The sequence below is a fragment of the Hipposideros armiger genome, unplaced genomic scaffold (assembly GCF_001890085.2).
Source record: "Hipposideros armiger isolate ML-2016 unplaced genomic scaffold, ASM189008v1 scaffold_105, whole genome shotgun sequence".
Classification (NCBI taxonomy): domain Eukaryota; kingdom Metazoa; phylum Chordata; class Mammalia; order Chiroptera; family Hipposideridae; genus Hipposideros; species Hipposideros armiger.
Genome location: NW_017731455.1, coordinates 1,089,195 through 1,106,393, shown reverse-complemented (window position 1 = coordinate 1,106,393; position 17,199 = coordinate 1,089,195). Strand labels below are relative to the sequence as shown.

Genomic DNA, 17,199 nt, shown 5'->3' with positions numbered 1-17,199 from the left:
ACAGATTCCCAAAGCAGACTAGATTCTGCACCAGGCAGCAGAGCAGTGTTTTCATCAGCAATTAACTTACCCTGAAACAGCCTGGGAGGGGGTTACGACCATCCTCCTCCTTTATGCCCAAAGAAGCCCGACTCAGGGAGTCACAGGGCTAACAAGTGCCCAGATGAGGCCCCCACCACCTCACAGGGAATAGCACCACCAGCAATGGCCTGACTGGTACACGACAGTGAGGTTGAGCCACTAGAAGACTGGTGAGCAAGGGGTAGCAGGGCTAAGGGTTTATAAGAAGCCAAGAGATTTTTCTCTCTGATCCTCCAAAAGGGGCGGCAGCTCCCCACTTTCCCAGGCTCAGCCCTTCCTGAGGCTCACCCTTGAGAATCTCCAATTTTCCCAGAGCCCCAAGTGGAGGCCGTTGTGTCTTCTCTTTTCAAAACCCATTAGGAACATCCTAGATTGAGAGGGACCAAATCCCAACCTCTGTGTTCAGCGAGCTTCTCCCAACCAAACATCAAGGGTTCCCTCCTGGCGTGACAGATGGCTACTCACTCACAAGCTTTCAAATTCTCTTTATTAAAAATCTTTTTTTTTCCCTTTTGTAAAAACACTTGCGGTCAGGAAAAGTGGTGACAATTCATAGGATACTCAACGAATTCCAATACTTTACAGGTTCAAACTTAAATTAACTAGTGTTTTTCTTTTTCTCATAAGCTCAAAAACAAACTCTGGTCCAGTTCAAGTATAATCTAACAGATCACAGCCTCAGGCTGTCCAAGACAGGGAAACCCTGATAGTAATGGCTGCCGCTCACACCAACATCAATTGACTGAATTCCTTGGGCATACTGTCTGGCTATACTTGCATCTCAGGTGTTTACAATGAGAATTACATAGGCCTTTTGTTATATTAACCCAGGGTACAAAGGAATCTGTCGCTTAAGGCTTAAGGTAGCAGCTGCTCTTGAACCACCTTTTTGGAGAGACACTTTGAAATGGTTGACAAACACTGAAGAAAAGCTTTAAAAAATAAATCAATATTTTCCTGGTTGCCTTTAATACTGCAGTGTGTATGACACACGTAGGAATAAAAAGAGCAAATTGTAGAGTGGGTGAAGGACCATGCCAATGGAATTGTATAAAAATAAATAAAAATAAATAAATATATATACACGCAAATATAGATTCTAAGATGGTTTTGAAACCGAAGGTTCTGGTTGAATACAGAGCATGCCTCTCCTCTCTCCCTCCAGCTTTCCAAGATGGAGAAGGTCAGTCTATCAGCAAGGGAGCCTTTACATTACTCAGGAATGAGGCTGTTTCCACAGCCATCCAGGTTTCCATGGAAATGCCGCTGAGGGGGATGAGCTGGTGGGGTCAGCTTCCACTTTGCTGGGAGAAAAGACTGCCAGCCTCTTTGAAAACGCACTGTTCCAGCCTCTGACGGCCCAGCAAGGTTTGGCAAGAAAGCCAGTAACCTGGCCCTAGGCTTCCCTTTGGTGGGAAGACAGACACACAGAGCCAAAGGTTTTCCTAGAAACGGAAGAGGCTGGTTTCCAGAATGCCAGGTAAACACCTGTGGAGGCAGCCAGGGGATCAGGTATGGGCTGAGCCACCATCTTCAAACCCTACTCTGAGACACCAACCTTTCTGAGGCCCCCAGGTGGCCTGGAGCCAAGTTCAGGTTTCCTGTTCCTACAGCCTCTTCTCATCACACCTGTCCAAGCCAGTCTGTTTCCTCTGGTGCCTTAACTCTTCTCTCTCACAGGTTCCCACTAAGTCTCTCCTTGCCAGTGACCATTTGCCCCAAGGTTCACCCTATGATCATTTTATTATGTTCTCTGTCTCTTTCCTTTCTGTGCCTCAGTTTCCTCACTGATGAAATGTCTGTGTTGAGCTCACTAATCTCTCTACTCTTCCGCCGTCAGACGGCAGAATGTGCAGCGCGCTCTTTTCTACCGTAAAAGAAAAAGGCAAAATAAATAAGTAAGACCACCCCTTCCTGGTCTACCTGCCGGCAGTCAGGAATAGAAACAACAGAACTGTTTTCTAGGGGCGAAGCTGGGGAGGCCACCTCCAGGCAAGTGTCTCAGCTGTGGAAACAGCACGAGGCTCCCCTCTGACCTACTTGGGGTCTTCTCTAGGGCTGCGGCTGAGCCTCACTTCCCCTAGCACCTTTGTCCCAAACCCCTCCAATGGAACATCAGCTGGAGACCCCACAGCTCGTCCGGGACCTGAAGGCTCTGCCTGCTCGGATCAAAAGGCCCGATGGAAGTAAGGGCGCTGTTCTTCACATTGGACATCAAAGTCTGCACACCGGGTCAACTCTGAGCTGCCCTTGACCTTCTGCCAAATTGGAAAGGGCCCACCTACAAACACCGGGCGCTATTCAAATGCTCTTCAACCTTCTCCTCCCTTAGCTTTCCCCTCACCAACACCTTTTAAAACCATCCCGCAGTGAGGCTGCTGGAGCCCAGAAGGCAGCCACCAAGGGCGAGTCAAGGACACATGCCCTTTCCTTGTTTTGGTGTCACCTGAGCCAATGCCACCCGTGGCGGGGAGGCAAACTTTCAACCTAAGCCCTTATCAACTGCTGTGTTAGCTAAAGGTAGAGGATGCTTCTGGTTTCATTTTTAAAGAAAATGAATCTATACCCAATTCATTGCACAGAAGAGAACAAACCCTGGCGTCTCCTGAAATCACATGGAGGGAAATAAGTTTGGTGGGAACTTATCAGAGCTTCCACAATGAAGGGCTCTTTTCTTCCTCCATAAAATTCGCTTAATTTTACTTTAAAGCATGAATCTGGTAGACATCTAGAATAACTGAAAGGGTAAAAAGAGTTATTAATAACATCAGGGGCTTTTCCAAAAGGCGGGCCAGCTGCAGGAACTCCCAGCTCGTGCACACTGACTGTCTAAGGTGCCCCCTCCTCAACCCTGCAGGGTCCCACTCACTCCCCCGCGACCCTGCACCGGATGCTGGGCACAGAAACTGCTGCAGGTTCACTGACATGGGTTTTGAGCCAGGAGTTTCCATGAAATCTTTTCCTTGGATGACTCAGCCTGGCCTGATCTGTCCTATCCCATCAAAAAGTTGAACACTGTGAAAATCCCTGAGAAGTTGGATTTTATGAAGAGGAAATGACCCTTGGCACAGATAGAGGGGGGAGGGTGGGAGGGGGAAGAAGAAAGAGAAGCACATTAAAAGATGGTCTGAGGGAAACAAGAGTCATAGGGAGAGAGTGGGTGGCGTTCAGTGGGCTGGACACAGCAGGGCGACGGCTCTGGGAGGCATTTCAGAGGCGTTTTCATGAGTCTTTGAGGACAGATGCAGGTAGTGTGGCCTGCCTGGTTTTCCTTCCTCTCTGGCTTTGGTTCCTGTCCTGGAGATCAGGAAGGCCCCACCTCGTAAGCCCTCCTCTCACCGCTTCCACCAGGGGTGTCAGAGCTTCTTCTTTTCAAAGTGGGGCACAATTCCGCTGTCCTCAGGCCTCGGGCTGCCTGGCCCCTCCGTGTCCTTCAGGCCCTCCTCAGCCAGCTGGGACAAGTACTTCTGTGGTGGGAAGACAGGGACAAAGAAGGGAGGAAGAGGGTCATTGTGGTGACCTGGCAGGAGAGGACAGGAGAGCAGAGGCTGAGGTGTGTGCCTTGCCCCCCACCCCCATCATCTTGCCTAGTGGGTGAGCCCCAGATCCTTCTGGGGCCACAGGACCCACGATACTTAGTGCACTTCCTCCCCCCACTTTCTGTTAGTTTATAAGGAACGCATGTCCCTTGTAGCAAGCCTACGAAGTACAGCTTCTAACAATAGCGAACACTTCCAAGCCCTCATCCTGTGCAAGTGCTGTTGTTTTTCTTATCTAAACTCACTGAATCCTCATAACAACTCTACTTGTTTTCCTGAAAGAGCGCCAGTACCCAGGCGGCCTGTCCACGTGTAAAGGAAGAGGGAGGGGAGGGAGGCTGGAAGGGCAGGAGGAGAGAAACGCTGTCCTATAGAGATCGTGAAAGGCAGAACTGCAGCCTGACAGTTGAGGCTCCTCTCAGCCTGTTTCCTGTCCGGCAGGATGGTAGGGGAAGCGACCTGGAGGTCCTTCTATGGGCGTCTGTTCCATAGTTGGGGCTGCCTCCCACCGCCAGGACACTCACTGCTAGGGCTGGTCTCCAGCCAAACGTCAGGCCACTTCTGGGATTCTGGATCCAACGCAGTGAAACTGAGCTGGAAAATGCCTGGGGCCTCTGACTGCTGGCCAACAAGGGGCAGTGCAAAGAGCACTGAATTAGGAGTCAGCAGGGGTAGGTACAGCGCAGTGGTCAAGTATGTGGGTGCTACTGTCAGGTGACCTGGGTTCAAATCCCAGCTCTCAACAGGCAGGTCACCCAATATCTCTGACACCTGTAAAGTGTGGGTGATAACGAAACTACCGCATAAGGTTGCTGTGACATCCAAGAGAGGTACCATACAGCATTTATCACAGCGCTGGCACAGGATAAACACTTCGTAATGCTGCCGTTTATCATGGGTGGCACCAGCCATCTCATTTCAGGAAAGTCACTCATCGCCCAGGCTCAGACCCTAGTCTGTTAAATGAGAGAAACGGTGTCCTCCTTTCTCCCAGGGTGGTTTTGAGGGTCAGACGAGATGATGTATGTAAGATGACTGGCTCTGCCTGCTCTCTCTAGAAGTGGCTGGGGTTGGCTTTCAGAGGTGGGGTGAGCCTGATGGGAAGAGGGGCAGGCCACGGATCCCTGCGGGCCAGGTGACCGAGGGAGGGCTGGGTTTCTCCTTTGCCTCAGTCCAGGGGAGGGAAAGGTGTGCTCAGGAAGGCGAGTGGGTGAGTGTTCTGGACCTGGAGCCACGCAGGTGTCTAGTTTCCCATATGGCACTGACTCCACCTCTTGTTCCAGATCCCTCTGGGTGGGTTCTCTCCCTCGCAGTGGAGCACAGCAGGGGCTGCACAGACAGCATGGAGGAGGCTCCTTCCACCTGCTTCCGACCTCGAAGAGCAATCCCCGAGCCCTGCCTCAAGGCCCCCTGGTGGGGCTAGGTTTACACGTCTCTTGACATCAGTGTCTGCCAGCACCTGCTGCCCGGGTCGGAATTCTTCACTTTACAAGTTTCACATGTAACTTGGGTCAGAGTGAAGTGGGCAAGGCTGTGTGGACAGAGACATTCTGTCAAGGCCACTGAGAGAAACCCTATCTGGGAAGCCTGCAGTGCAGGCTCCCAGCTCCCTGACAGGTGCACAAGGAAACCTGAACTGCGGTTGACAGGTGTGGACTTAACCACTGTCTGAACCAGACATGCCTGGGGACCACAGGAATGGCTCTGTCCCACTGTGAGAGGTGAGTCTGCCTTGAGGTCTGGTCCAGAGGCCCAGAACACAGTGCAGTCCCCTGGTCTGGGAAAAATACACGGGGTTTAAAATTAGAGGCCCTGGCACTCTTCCGAACTCTTTGGGTGACCCTGAGCTGTGTGGTCTCTTTGGGGTCTACACAACCCAGCTGATAATTCTGGATGGAACCAAAGGTTCTCACATTGAGGTATCAGAACTTGCGGGAAAGTTTTTTTTAATTCAGATTCTCAGGCCCAGCCCTAGAGAGAGTAAATAAGCAGGTAAAAGGTGGGTCCAGGAATCTACATTTATAAAAGACGCCCGCTTGTATAAGGACCAACGTTTAGGAAAATCAGGACCAGATGATCTCCAAGACCCCATCCAGCCCTGATATTCTATGGTTTTCATTTTGTTGGGGTTGTGGGGGTGATGATGTCTTCAGGGTGGATGGCTGCCCTCAGCTGGCTGTGTGGAGCCCAGTCTGAACCCTTGGTCTGGCCAAGTCAGGCCTTCGCTGCCCTCCCCCAGGAGAGGCTGGGACCTGGGCTCCAGACCCCATGGCTTCATCAGTCACAGAGCAGCTGCTCTCTGGAGGGAAATCAAGAGGCTTAAATGACCTGAGTTTGGGCATAGCCAATGACAGTCCCTTGCTGATGGTGACCCAGGCCATGACATTATGGCCTCAGCTGGCAAGACCAGCTTAGTAGAGTAAAAAGAGGAAAGTGATTAAGAATCAGGTGCTTTGTTTCCAGGCCTGGTAACTTACTATCTGCATGGCCTTGGAAAAATCACATAGCTGCTCAATTGTAAAACAAGAGAATTGGCCCATATCTGAGTTTCTTAACTAGGGAGTTCAGAAACGTCAAATCATTTGGGAAACTTTCTCAAATTAAGTATTCCTGGGTATCCCCAAATTCCACTGAATATCTGACCTAGAATACTCGTACATACTTTTGAAACACTGTCCAGAGGATTCTGGTCTACCTCTCATATTAAAAACCACTAGAACAGCCTCTCTTTAACAATTTAGCTGTGACAGTAGTGCCTGCTCTGGAAGTAGGGTATGCTGCCCCCCTGGGTGTCTTTCTGAGTTGGAAGCCTCATGTGTCAAAAAACTACTCTTATTTCTTATAGTAAAAACAGGAGGTGCCTTAGGATACTTACCCTGGGCATCTGATATACCACGCTTTCATTAATTTACTAAATCCCAACCTATCCCAAGAGTTACTTATGAAAACCACATTCTAACATGCTATATATTAGTTAGCTGTATGTTATAGGACATATTACTATATTTTATTGCTTTTAAGATGTCTTTGTTTCACACATTAAGACCTCTGAAAGGGCTGGCCAAGTGGCTCAGTTGGTTAAGAGCTCGCTCAAGAGTGCGAGCTCTGAGCAACAGGGTTGCCGGTTTGATTCTCAGCCTGAGCTGAGCTGCCAAGCAAGATGGCTCAGCTAAAAACTAAAAATTAAAAAATAAAATAAAAATAAATTAATTAATTAAGAAAAAAAAATCTCTGAAATTGAGATGCATTTTACAGTTAATGGAGTCTTGCTGTGTAATTTGCAATTTTTTTTCTTGTTGGTATCAAAACGTAGTGTTTTACAATTGATGCCACCTTAGCTTGGATGAAATATGGTATATAGAGTATTTTTATGTCACCTGTTAATATGCTATAAAACTTCATTTATTTATTGCTTATCTCCTACACTAGAATGGAAACTCCATGAGGGCAGGGATTTGTCTGTAGTTTTTGTTTTTGTTGTTGTATCCCCAGCGCCTAGAACAGTGTCTGCTACATAGTATGCATATGATACATGGTTGCAGTATAGATGAGCATTTAAATAGCGCAGAATAGTGGTGGCTTTTATTCTAACAAACACCGATACTGCACAAGGGAACAGAAACACAGAGAGATATCTGCATCTGGCATATCCAGGTCCTTGTGAAAATGGTCAGCCCCAACCATGGGTCACAGACTCGAGTTATTCAGTCTAGAGGGAGAGGCAGATACAAGAAACCCAACCCAATCAAATGTTTTAAGTACCGAAGTGGACACATGCCCTGAGAGCACACGAGAGGCAGCCACCATGTGGAGAGCCTGGTGGAGTCCCGTCTGAGGGAAGAGTAAGAGTTCTCCATGTGGTGGAAGGAAAGAGAAACTCCAAGACCAGAGAGGCCCATCATGCTCGGCGAGCAGGCCGATGCTCACCTGTAAGTTCCTGTAATGGACCGCGCTTCGACAGTGGCTTATCTTCGCCATCTCCTCGCTCGTGTAGAACAGCCCACACAACTTGCAGTAAAACCCAGTCCTGGGGACCACGAACTCCACCCCTGCAGAAGGATGGGAGATGGACAAGGAGTCAATTAGGGGGACGATGGGAGGCCCTGGGGTCCTGCGGCCGTCGGGTGCAAACGGGACAGTGAGCTCCATCCCTCCCTTGCTGTGACTCTGGCTGATTGCCTAGCTTCTCCAAGCCTCAGTGTCCTCATCTGCAAAACAGGCATGGAAAGAAAACCATGGACTTCATTCAAAGGTGGCTGTAAATGTAAGGGATGGAGTGCTTAGAAAGATATGCTCTGCAACTGCCTCTGGGAACTAGGTCCGGCTCTCTGATCACCAGCCTGTTTCCGGGGAAAGGAGGAGGAAGGAGATTTCTTACATTGCAACTTGTTGGATTTCATTTCTCCACACTGTCCCCCTCTCTACAGAGGTTGTGGCCAGGACTCTGGAAGAATGCTTTCATTTTTGTTTGCTTATTTTAGAATTATGTTCATTAAAGAAACTTTAAAAAATAAATGAAAGTGAGAAAAAAATCAGCCAGAGTCATTCCAATCAAAACATTTTCTTCCACACTATCGATATGTTCAGCCTTTTCTTTGCAGGAGGAGGGGGCAGTTTGAATTATTGTGCCCTAGGTACAATCTATCTCCTCCCTCCGTTTTTCCTGTCGTATCAGAAATATTTCCCAATCTTTCTCCAGTCTTTACATCTGAACCATCAATTAATAGTATTTTGTTTGTCATTTATTAAAGGATTCTCATTTATCTCAGGATTCTGGGAGGCCTTTTGATTCTAAGCAAAGGAAACAGTGGCCCAATAGCCAGAGAAGTGACAGTGTCACAGCCCAGAAAATTCATCTTTGAAAGGATGGTGACCGTTCCAGCCTCCAAAAGGTGTTTTGGGGGCCACAGTCCTCCTCTTGAAGACGCAGTCAGCAAAGTGGAAAGAGCCCAGATCTGAGAGGGCAGAGACCAGATGCTAAGACCCTACGTAACCTGGAGAGAGTTAGCCAAATCCCTCCTGGGCCTCAGTTTTCTCAGGCACCTGATTATAAGTCACCAGCAAAAGAGCAGAGCATGAGAGCTGTGAAAAATAGGACCCCTCATGGAACTAAAGAAGGGGTGCTGACGGCTTTCAGATCCTGCCTTCAGGCGGGGGGGCCCCACACTGTGTGCGCTGACACACTTCAGCTGGGCTTTGTGCTGCCATCTGGTTCGCTCCCACTGCTCTGCTGGGGGTGGGGGCGGTTGAAGAGCTGGCCACAAGGGGTGGAGGGGAGAGAGGGGGCTGGGAGCCGCACGCCAGGGGAACAGCAGCTTCTTACAGACAGGGAGACAGGCCAGGTCTCCGCAAAGGCTGTGTGTGACCACAAGTCTGGGGCTCTTTTACTTTCTTCCTCCCGCCTCCTGTGAGACAGAGCTGAGTGCACAGGAGACCCTGTCATAGAGAAGCAGCTTAGCCTGGTAATTACAACTTTCTTTTTTCCTCCCATTTCAAAAAAGCCACTTATCAGTGTGGAGGGGCAGGCCTGGAGGGAGATGGGAGCCCGGGAGGCCTGCCCACAGCATGCCTCGACAAATTGCTTCTCTGTGGGTTAGGGCCTGGGCAGCGCTCTCGGCTAGTTTTCTCTAACTGCCACGTAGCACACGGCCGGGCCCTCAGCAATTTCCAGCAGCCCCCAGAAGTCAGGAGGCCTCACTCAGGCCCAGCTGTCCAAAAGGAGGCTGAGTGTCCTTCTGCCCTTGCTCCCCCCCCCCCTCACTGCAAAGGATGGAAAAACGGCCCCAGCTTTGCGTGGGTGGTCAGTTCACCCTCCACCTCACACCTGGGCCCTGGCTCCGGCCTGTGGCTGCCAAAGGAACATTAAGCAAGGCCCACCTTCGTTCTCTGTGCCTACACAATAGTCCTCCCCTTGGCTGCAGCTCTACGGGGAGGAGAGGCCCACACAAGAGAAGATCAAGCCAACTGGGAAGGGAGAAGCACCACCGGAGGCACGGGGAGCGCACACAGACCTGTGGTCAGAGCCATCTGTCTGCCCTGTCCCACCCAGACCTTGCTAGATTGACACGTAAATGGTACCAGGAAAGACCCTGGCTGAGGCCTCCAGAATCCTACAGGTTTCCCAAGTGGCCTTCCAGCCCCTGTCCTGGGTTCCCCAGAAGGGGTGCAACAGCCTCAGAAACCACCACACTGACAGTGAATGAAGTGGGGCCTGCGCTGGCAGCTCCCACCCCTTTCAACCAAAGCGCATGGCTACCATCTGTGGTGTTCTGGGTGAGATTTTACTTGAACAAAGGCTTCTAGTGTACACAAAAACAAAAACAAAAAATAAACAAGAACTTGGAAGCCACAGTATAGTGGAGGGGAAGTGGGATCTAGAGTCAGCTAAACCTAGCTCTTCTACTTACACTGTGTGACCTCAGATACATTATTCAACCTCTCTGAGATTAGTTTCCTGATCTATAAAATGGGAGTACGAATATCACAAATGTTGCTATGGGGAAGCAGCTATCATTTTGCCTGGTTTTCCAGACACGTGTTAAACATTTCCCCAAGAGGCCAACTGCCTACGCATAGGCCTTCGCACCCTCCAACCTGTCACCAAGGCCGCCTGGAGAACCTGTACTCTACAGCTTGGCAGCAACTCTCTTCCCTGCCCCCACCCAGCAGCTGCTCAGCAGTACCAGGCAGACAAAAGGCAGAACTGGGGGAGGAGAAGTCTGACCAGGGAGGATCCCCAAGTGCCTGGTAAGTTCCCTGAGTACCTGGGAGTTGCCCCGGGTACCGCAGTGCCAGCAAGGCCTCAGGACGCCTCTGGAATGTGAGGGCCGAGTGAAGAAGCAGCATCAATCATACCTGCCACAGTCCCGACGAGTTCTGGACCCACCGGGTCCTCCCGTTTTCCAGCCTCGATTAAGTATAATAATTAAAGCTGCATTTGCCTTCTAATAATAGCTCCCGGTGCAGGCAATTATAACTCCGTCATCCTAGCAAAGCCTGGGATGGGTGGAGAGGGAGCTTGCATTTTGCAGGCAATGCCCTTTGGTTCTGGTTAAGAACAGGCCTTGGCAGGCTCGCGCCGGTTGGAGTTGTCACCCAGAGCTGGTCTGTGCCCCACGGACTGTGCCCCTCTTCCCCAGGCCCACCGCAGTCCCTGAGCAAGAGGACTTTACCTCCCCTTCCTCCTGACGGTATGCTGGTCCTTGGCACTCCTCATTTCGCCTCCCTGCTTCTCCACAGGGACAAAGCCAGAAAGTTGTCACTCACCTTTCTGGAAGTCTCTCTACAGTAGTAACTGATCCTGGAGGGTGAAGGGTTATGCAACCCCAGTGAGGGAACATAGTAGGTTTCAATAACAACTTTATGGACAAATAATAATAGACAACCCTTTCTAAGTACCTCCTCCTGGAAGACACTAAAACCGTACAAGTATTCATTTAATCCTCAAAATAACCCTATACCTGGGAGGCTTCTATCTATGCCTGACTTATAGATGAAAAAAGCCAAGCAGAGAGGTTAGATAAGCTGTTCTTTGTCCCCCAGCCAGCTGGGGTTGGAACCTAGGGAGTCAGGTTCCAGTCTGTGCTCTGAACCATTGTACAAATTTGCCTTTCTTACACTGTGCTGCCCGAACTGCAGGAACAGGGAGGCAGGGTGGTCTCAGATTAGAAATCCCAAGTTCTGACCTGAACTTGCTGTGCGATCTTAGGTGAGTCTCTGGGCTTCAGTTTCCTCACCTGTCAAATGTGGACAATAATACCATATACACCCCTCCCCACCCCCAGAGACCAACGAAGTAATGGGTCTCAAAGCTGATCAAAGGCTATAATCAAGTACAATAACTACAATCTGTAATAGCCCCAAACCAGAAGCAACCCAAATGCACATCAATGGGCAAATGAATAAACAAAACATGGTATGTCCATATCCACAATGCAATACTCCTCCACGATAAAAAGAAACCAAAGGTAGATACACCCAATAATAGTATGGCTGAATCTCAAAATAATTATGCTGAGTGAAAGAAGCCAGGCAAAAACAGTTATACTGTATCATTCCCTTTACAGAAAATTCTAGACTACAAACTAGTATTTAGTGACAGAAAGCAGATCAACGGTTACCTGGGGATTGAGGTACGAAAAGGAGGGATTACAAAGGGGTATCATAGAATTTGGGGGGTGATGAATATGTGCACTATCTTGATTGTGGCGATGGTGTCACGGGTATATACGCACGTCAAAACTGGTCACACTGCACATTTTAAATATGTGTACTTCATTGTACATCAGTGACACCTCAACAGAGATGCTTAAAAGACAGAATGAAATACCATTTTCCTCCTAACAGATTGGTAAAGATTAAAAAGTAATAATATGCAATCTTGGCAAGGATGTCAAGAAAGAGAACTCCCTCACACAATGTAGCAGTGAAAACTACTGTAATCTTTTTGAAGTGTAATTTAGTAGCAATTATGAAAAGCTGAAATGCAAATACATATGATCCCACAGCCTCCAGGCCAAGACGCTGTTCTACAGAAACACTGGCACACAAAGGTAACCACACATTTAGAGGCCAGCCGAGTACAGAGGCAGCATGGTTCTAGAGTCAAACACTGGGGTTTAACTCCAGTTTTTGCTGATCTTTAGCTTTGTAACCTTGCACCTCAGATTTCTTATCTTTAAAACAAGAATAAAATATCACCTACTTCCTAGGTGTTCTCAGAAAGCTAAAACGAGATAAAACATGCAAAACAAAACTAAAAAAAAACAAAACTAGGAGTGGTGCCTGCATGGTAAGCGATAAAAATAAAAGCTTAGTGAGTATAGCATTTTAATAATGGGGAAAAAAAAGATCAAAAACATCCAAAGAACGCATTCTCTATGTACTGACATGAAAAGGTCTCTAAGACCCACTGTTAAGTGAAAAAAGCAAACTACAGGACATTATGTATATAGTGTGATCCTATTTTTGTGGGAGAAAAACTATTCGAGGATATGACAGTAGCTACCTCTGGAGTTGGGGAGAGGCCAGGGGGAAGAGATAGGACAGTTAACGTTTACTTTATATGGTTCTTATTTTTTAAATTGATCACAATAACCTTCCCCACTTTTTGTAATGAAAAAGACTAATAAAAAGACACAAATTATAAGGTGGTAGAATTTATTATTAATTTTTGCTTGTGTGTGTGTCAATTAGATTTCAAGTTCTTAGATGACAAGAGACTTGTGTTACATTTCTTGGTTCCCCCCGAGTGCCTCTCACAGTGCCCTGTATCCAATAAGAGCTGCTGAATGAATGAATGCATAAAGAATGCATGAACGAACCATCTGGCACCTTTGCCCTGAGAAGGCAGCCTTTGCAGTTGTCTTCCAGGGTTAAAGCACCAAGGGCCTACAGCAGTTATCTTAGACCATTCTAAGGTCAGTACTTCTTTGGTTTTTTGTTTGTTTGTTTGTTTGTTTGGTTTGGTTGGTTGGTTAGTTTTTGTCCAGGTATATGTTGGAGGCTATGTAGCAAATGTATCCCTTAAAAAACATTTGCTTTTTTTCTCTTTTCAAGATTTTTTATTGGGGAATTGGGGGAGGGGAACAGTGTTGGGAAATTGAGGAAGGGGACCAGCCAAGTTGTTGTTCTTCAATCTCCCTCAGCGGCTGCTACTCCTTTGTCTCACTCCTTCCCAACCTTTCAGGGTCAATGCAAAGACACAAAGAAGATATTGGCTGCAGTGGGAGGGACTGGGTTGGTGGTGGTGTCAGAAGTTCCCAAAACACTTTCCCAAAGTACCTTCCCTCCCTACCCTGAGTCTCTAGCTAACTCTCCTCTTTGAAAACGTGCCCTAGGCAATTTTATTATGAACCTCCCTCCCTGCTGCCCCTCCAACATCATCCCACCCCCTGCCTGCTGCTCCCCTGACAAGGGCCCTGATCTCCATTTCTTCCTCTCTCTCTCTCTCTCTCTCTCTCTCTCTCTCTCTCTCTCTCTCCTTCCCTCCCTCCCTCCCTCCCTCTCTCTTAATTGACTTGTTCATAAAGGACCTGAAGAGATTGGAAAAAAAAAAATTCCTGGATAGGCAGTCACCCACAAAGTGGAACAGGAAGGGGGTTCCAGGGCCCTCTGCCTAACGCTCCCTCTGCCAACTGTATAGAGTCTGCCCCCAACGCCGTCTGTTCAGCATCATCGCCTCAGAGAAGCTAATCGCTCCAAGAGGAAAAAGGTAGTGTTGTTTTGGGAAGGGCCGGGGCAAGGAGGGCAGGGAAGACCGTGCAGAAGAGGGTGACTCTTGGCTTGGCGGCGGCCATCGGGCCTCTGCTTCCTGCCTGCATCAGGCCGTGTGGTCAGGAATAAAGCAATCCCTGGCAGGGAAAACAGTTTCTCGGGGCTCTGGCAAGGAACTTGAAAGTAGCACCTTGCAAATCTAGGTTATTGCATCAGGCATGAAAAACAACGACAACGTGACAAGAAGCCCTCTCTAGCTCGTAGATGTTACTAGGGACCTGTCATTTCCTGGAGCAGAATTCGCAGGAAGGACTGTGTGGTTCGCCTACCTAGAGGAATGCTGAGTTCGCTGAACACATCCTCTGGTTCCCAGGAAGGCAAAGAAAGGGGCTGTTTCAGCTCCACTTCCGTGTATTCCGGTGACCTCACATCCAGAGATTTCATTTCCATGTACCTGGAGTTTTCTGCAAAACATGGGCCAAAGCAGAGAGCTCATGAAACACACATGCCTCCAAGAATCCCTGCAATTCTGTGCCTTGCGTGGCCATCGGGACTGGTCCCTTGCACTGCTTGATAAGGTGGGGCCAGGGCTAATAACTCGAGTGCTAATAATGAAGAGCTTTTTTTTCCCACTGCCAGAAGAATGCCACACACAAGAAAACTTGGCAGATCTTTGCACTGGGTCCATGGGGGATGGGCTGCTCATGCCTTGGGGTGATCCACACCCACGTCCCCCAACTCCGTATCACTCACTCCATCTCTGCAGGTGGAAGAATTACTAAAGGGCAAAAATTGTGCTGACGTTGACAGGAGCGCTGAGGCTGGCAGAAAAGGCCAGGCCATGCTCACCCCAAGCTTGTCAAGGAGTGTTATTAAATATGAACTCCAAACACCAGGTAAGCTAATAAGCCATAGACACCAGTGCATGCTGAGACCTATCCTGCAAAGGAAAAGGGGTTCAGTCAGAACACAGTGAATGTTTCACTCCTCCTTTAGTCTTGCCTTCTCTAGACACAGCCCAGGCCTCAGCGTTTCTCTAGCAACAAGAAGGCAGCTCATGACAGAGTTTCCATGGAGACTCAGATCCACAAAGGTGAAATACAGCTCAGGTCAGCTGGACATGGAAAAAAGCCCAAGCCTCCAGCTCACCTACCAGCTTGTGCCTGCCAGCCACAGAGCACTGGCTCGCAAGGTTTATTTTGGAGCCTTTGCTCTATAGCTTCCGCCCCCGACTCTTGTCCCCCTTACTCCAACCTCCGTAATGCTGCAGGCTTTCTGTGAAACGAATCTCTAGCTATTTTCACCGGGAGAACATGGAGGGCTACTCCCCTTCTTTGCTCCCAGAGTCCTTGATGGCGCTTAGTTTCCACTTGGCAGAGGAGAGAGGGCTTAGCCTATTTTAAACTCTGTCTTTCATGATGTCATAGTGCCGGGCACACACAAAACATCACCTCCAATTGAGGCAGAGGAGATGCCAGGACTAGGCTTGTTTTATCGTCAGACTCTGGAGAAAAGTGGGTCTGAGGCAGGAAGAAGGGGAACAGGCCATGGTCCCTAGAATGAGCCCCGCATTCTTCCCTCTGCTCGCTCCTTTCTCTGCCTCCCGCACTCCCACCCCCTTACACAGGCCTCACTGAAATAACTACCTGGTGGTCTTCTGTCCTGCAGGCACAGAGGTTGCATGCTACCCCAGGGAACGTTGGCTGAGAACTCAAAACTTTTGCTAATTTTAGTTGTCAGAGTCCATCTGGGCTCCTGTAAATTCAGAGAAGTCTGTCCTATCTGAGTCTGCTTCTCAGAAAACATGTGGCCTCCTATCTGATTTCCTTTGCACCATTTGCCTAACAGCTCTTAACAGTTTAACCAGGCTTTTAGAAGCTTGCTTTCTGCCCCAGCTTAAGTGCTGGTTGAAATATTACTTCTGTTTGCTCCAGCCTACACATGCCCACTCATGCTTCTCTAGGTGAGCAGTGGTCCCAACAACCCAACCACACAGGAGAAAAGGCAGGTAGTTACCCTGGGTCGACACTCCTTGGCAAGCCTGGCTTTGGAGGTCAGTTTCAGTGGGGGGGCTGGCTTTCTCCTCCGGGGGACTGCCTTCACAAGCCCCATCTTCCAGGGTCCCCCTGGCTTTGCCGTCATCGCGAAATGGACTAGGCTGCCGGGCCCTCTCCTCTGCTGGCTTGGGGGAAGACATTTGCTGGAGTGTGGGGGACAGACGAACATCTGAGCTCTCTGTTCCCTTTGCCTGCTTCTCGTAGCAATCTGAACCCTCCAGTGAGTGGCCTGTCTCGAATTCAGCTGGCTTCTGCTCAGCCTCCAGATTTAGGCCAGGCATTTCCACGTCCATGTCACTGGGACAGCTCGTGGAAGCAGAAGGCACTTCATTGGGCGACTTGAGGCTGGCTTCCGGAGCCCCATTACCTATGGTCTTGACTCCCTCCTTGGTGAAACCCTTGGCTAAATCCAGGTGTAAAGTCGTTGTCACACAGGGATATATTGCTGGGCAGATTTTGTCCTTCTGGTCAATGGGCACGATCTCTTCCAGCTCCGGGATGTCTGGTTCCATGATAAAATCCTCTTCCTCGCCTACCTCATCCACTGTAACCAGCTCCTCCATGTTTGTGGGGTACCAGCTTTCCCCCTCTGCTTCACTTCCACTCTCCCAGTCTTGATCCTGAATAAAAATGCAGAATGGAGGTCAGAGAATGGCTGAGGAGTGGGTCTCAGTCTTCAACTAGAGCGCACAAGCTTCAACCACAGGACCCCTCAACCCAGAAAGATCCTGAGAGTTCGTACCTGGGAACACTGACTGGGTAACTAGAAGCTGTAAACCACTCAAGTCCCATATCACTGATTCACCCCTAGGATGAGGCTTAAAACAGCACAAGGTTTAGAATAAGCCCATCATGCTTAATCCATCATGTTTCAAGTGGCACAAAGAATTTCAACCCCTGGTACATAATAGTTGCTCAATAAGTAGTATTTGAATGAGCAAATAAATGATTAACTTATAAAGCCTAAACAAATCAGCTTGCTGAAGCGATTTCCTTGCATGTAGGGCATCACTAAATGTAACTATGGCAAGGTCCCCCATGGAATGCCCCCAAGCACCCTCTCCCAGCAAGGATGCAACTTCCATAGCCCGGCTCATAGTAGGCCCCTCCTGAAACTCTACCCTGGTGTCCCCAGTAGCCTACAGAAGCAGCAGACAGATTTAGGAGATCGGCTTCCCCGCCAGCAATTGCCATCTCTCTGCCTTTCCTGACCGGTAAGGCACGAAGCTGGCCACTTTCCAAGGACATTTCTTTTGGCTGTGGCAGCCCTAGCACTGTAGCTGGGTTTTTTATTTCAATTAGCATAC

General features: G+C 49.0%; 1 protein-coding gene across 3 annotated transcripts in view; it reads right to left on the bottom strand.

The window, feature by feature from the left end:
- Positions 1–549: 549 nt before the first annotated feature.
- RBM20 (RNA binding motif protein 20) overlaps positions 550–17,199 on the bottom strand; it is a 191,062-nt gene continuing 174,412 nt past the window's right edge. For all 3 annotated transcript variants that reach the window (XM_019646590.1, XM_019646591.1, XM_019646592.1), the window contains exons 11-14: positions 15,852–16,512; positions 14,165–14,299; positions 7,548–7,669; positions 550–3,548 (exon numbers count right to left, since the gene is read on the bottom strand). In XM_019646590.1, coding sequence (XP_019502135.1) covers positions 3,438–3,548; positions 7,548–7,669; positions 14,165–14,299; positions 15,852–16,512 — 1,029 coding nt within the window. In that variant the 3' untranslated portion in view covers positions 550–3,437. The remainder of the gene's footprint in view (positions 3,549–7,547; positions 7,670–14,164; positions 14,300–15,851; positions 16,513–17,199) is intronic.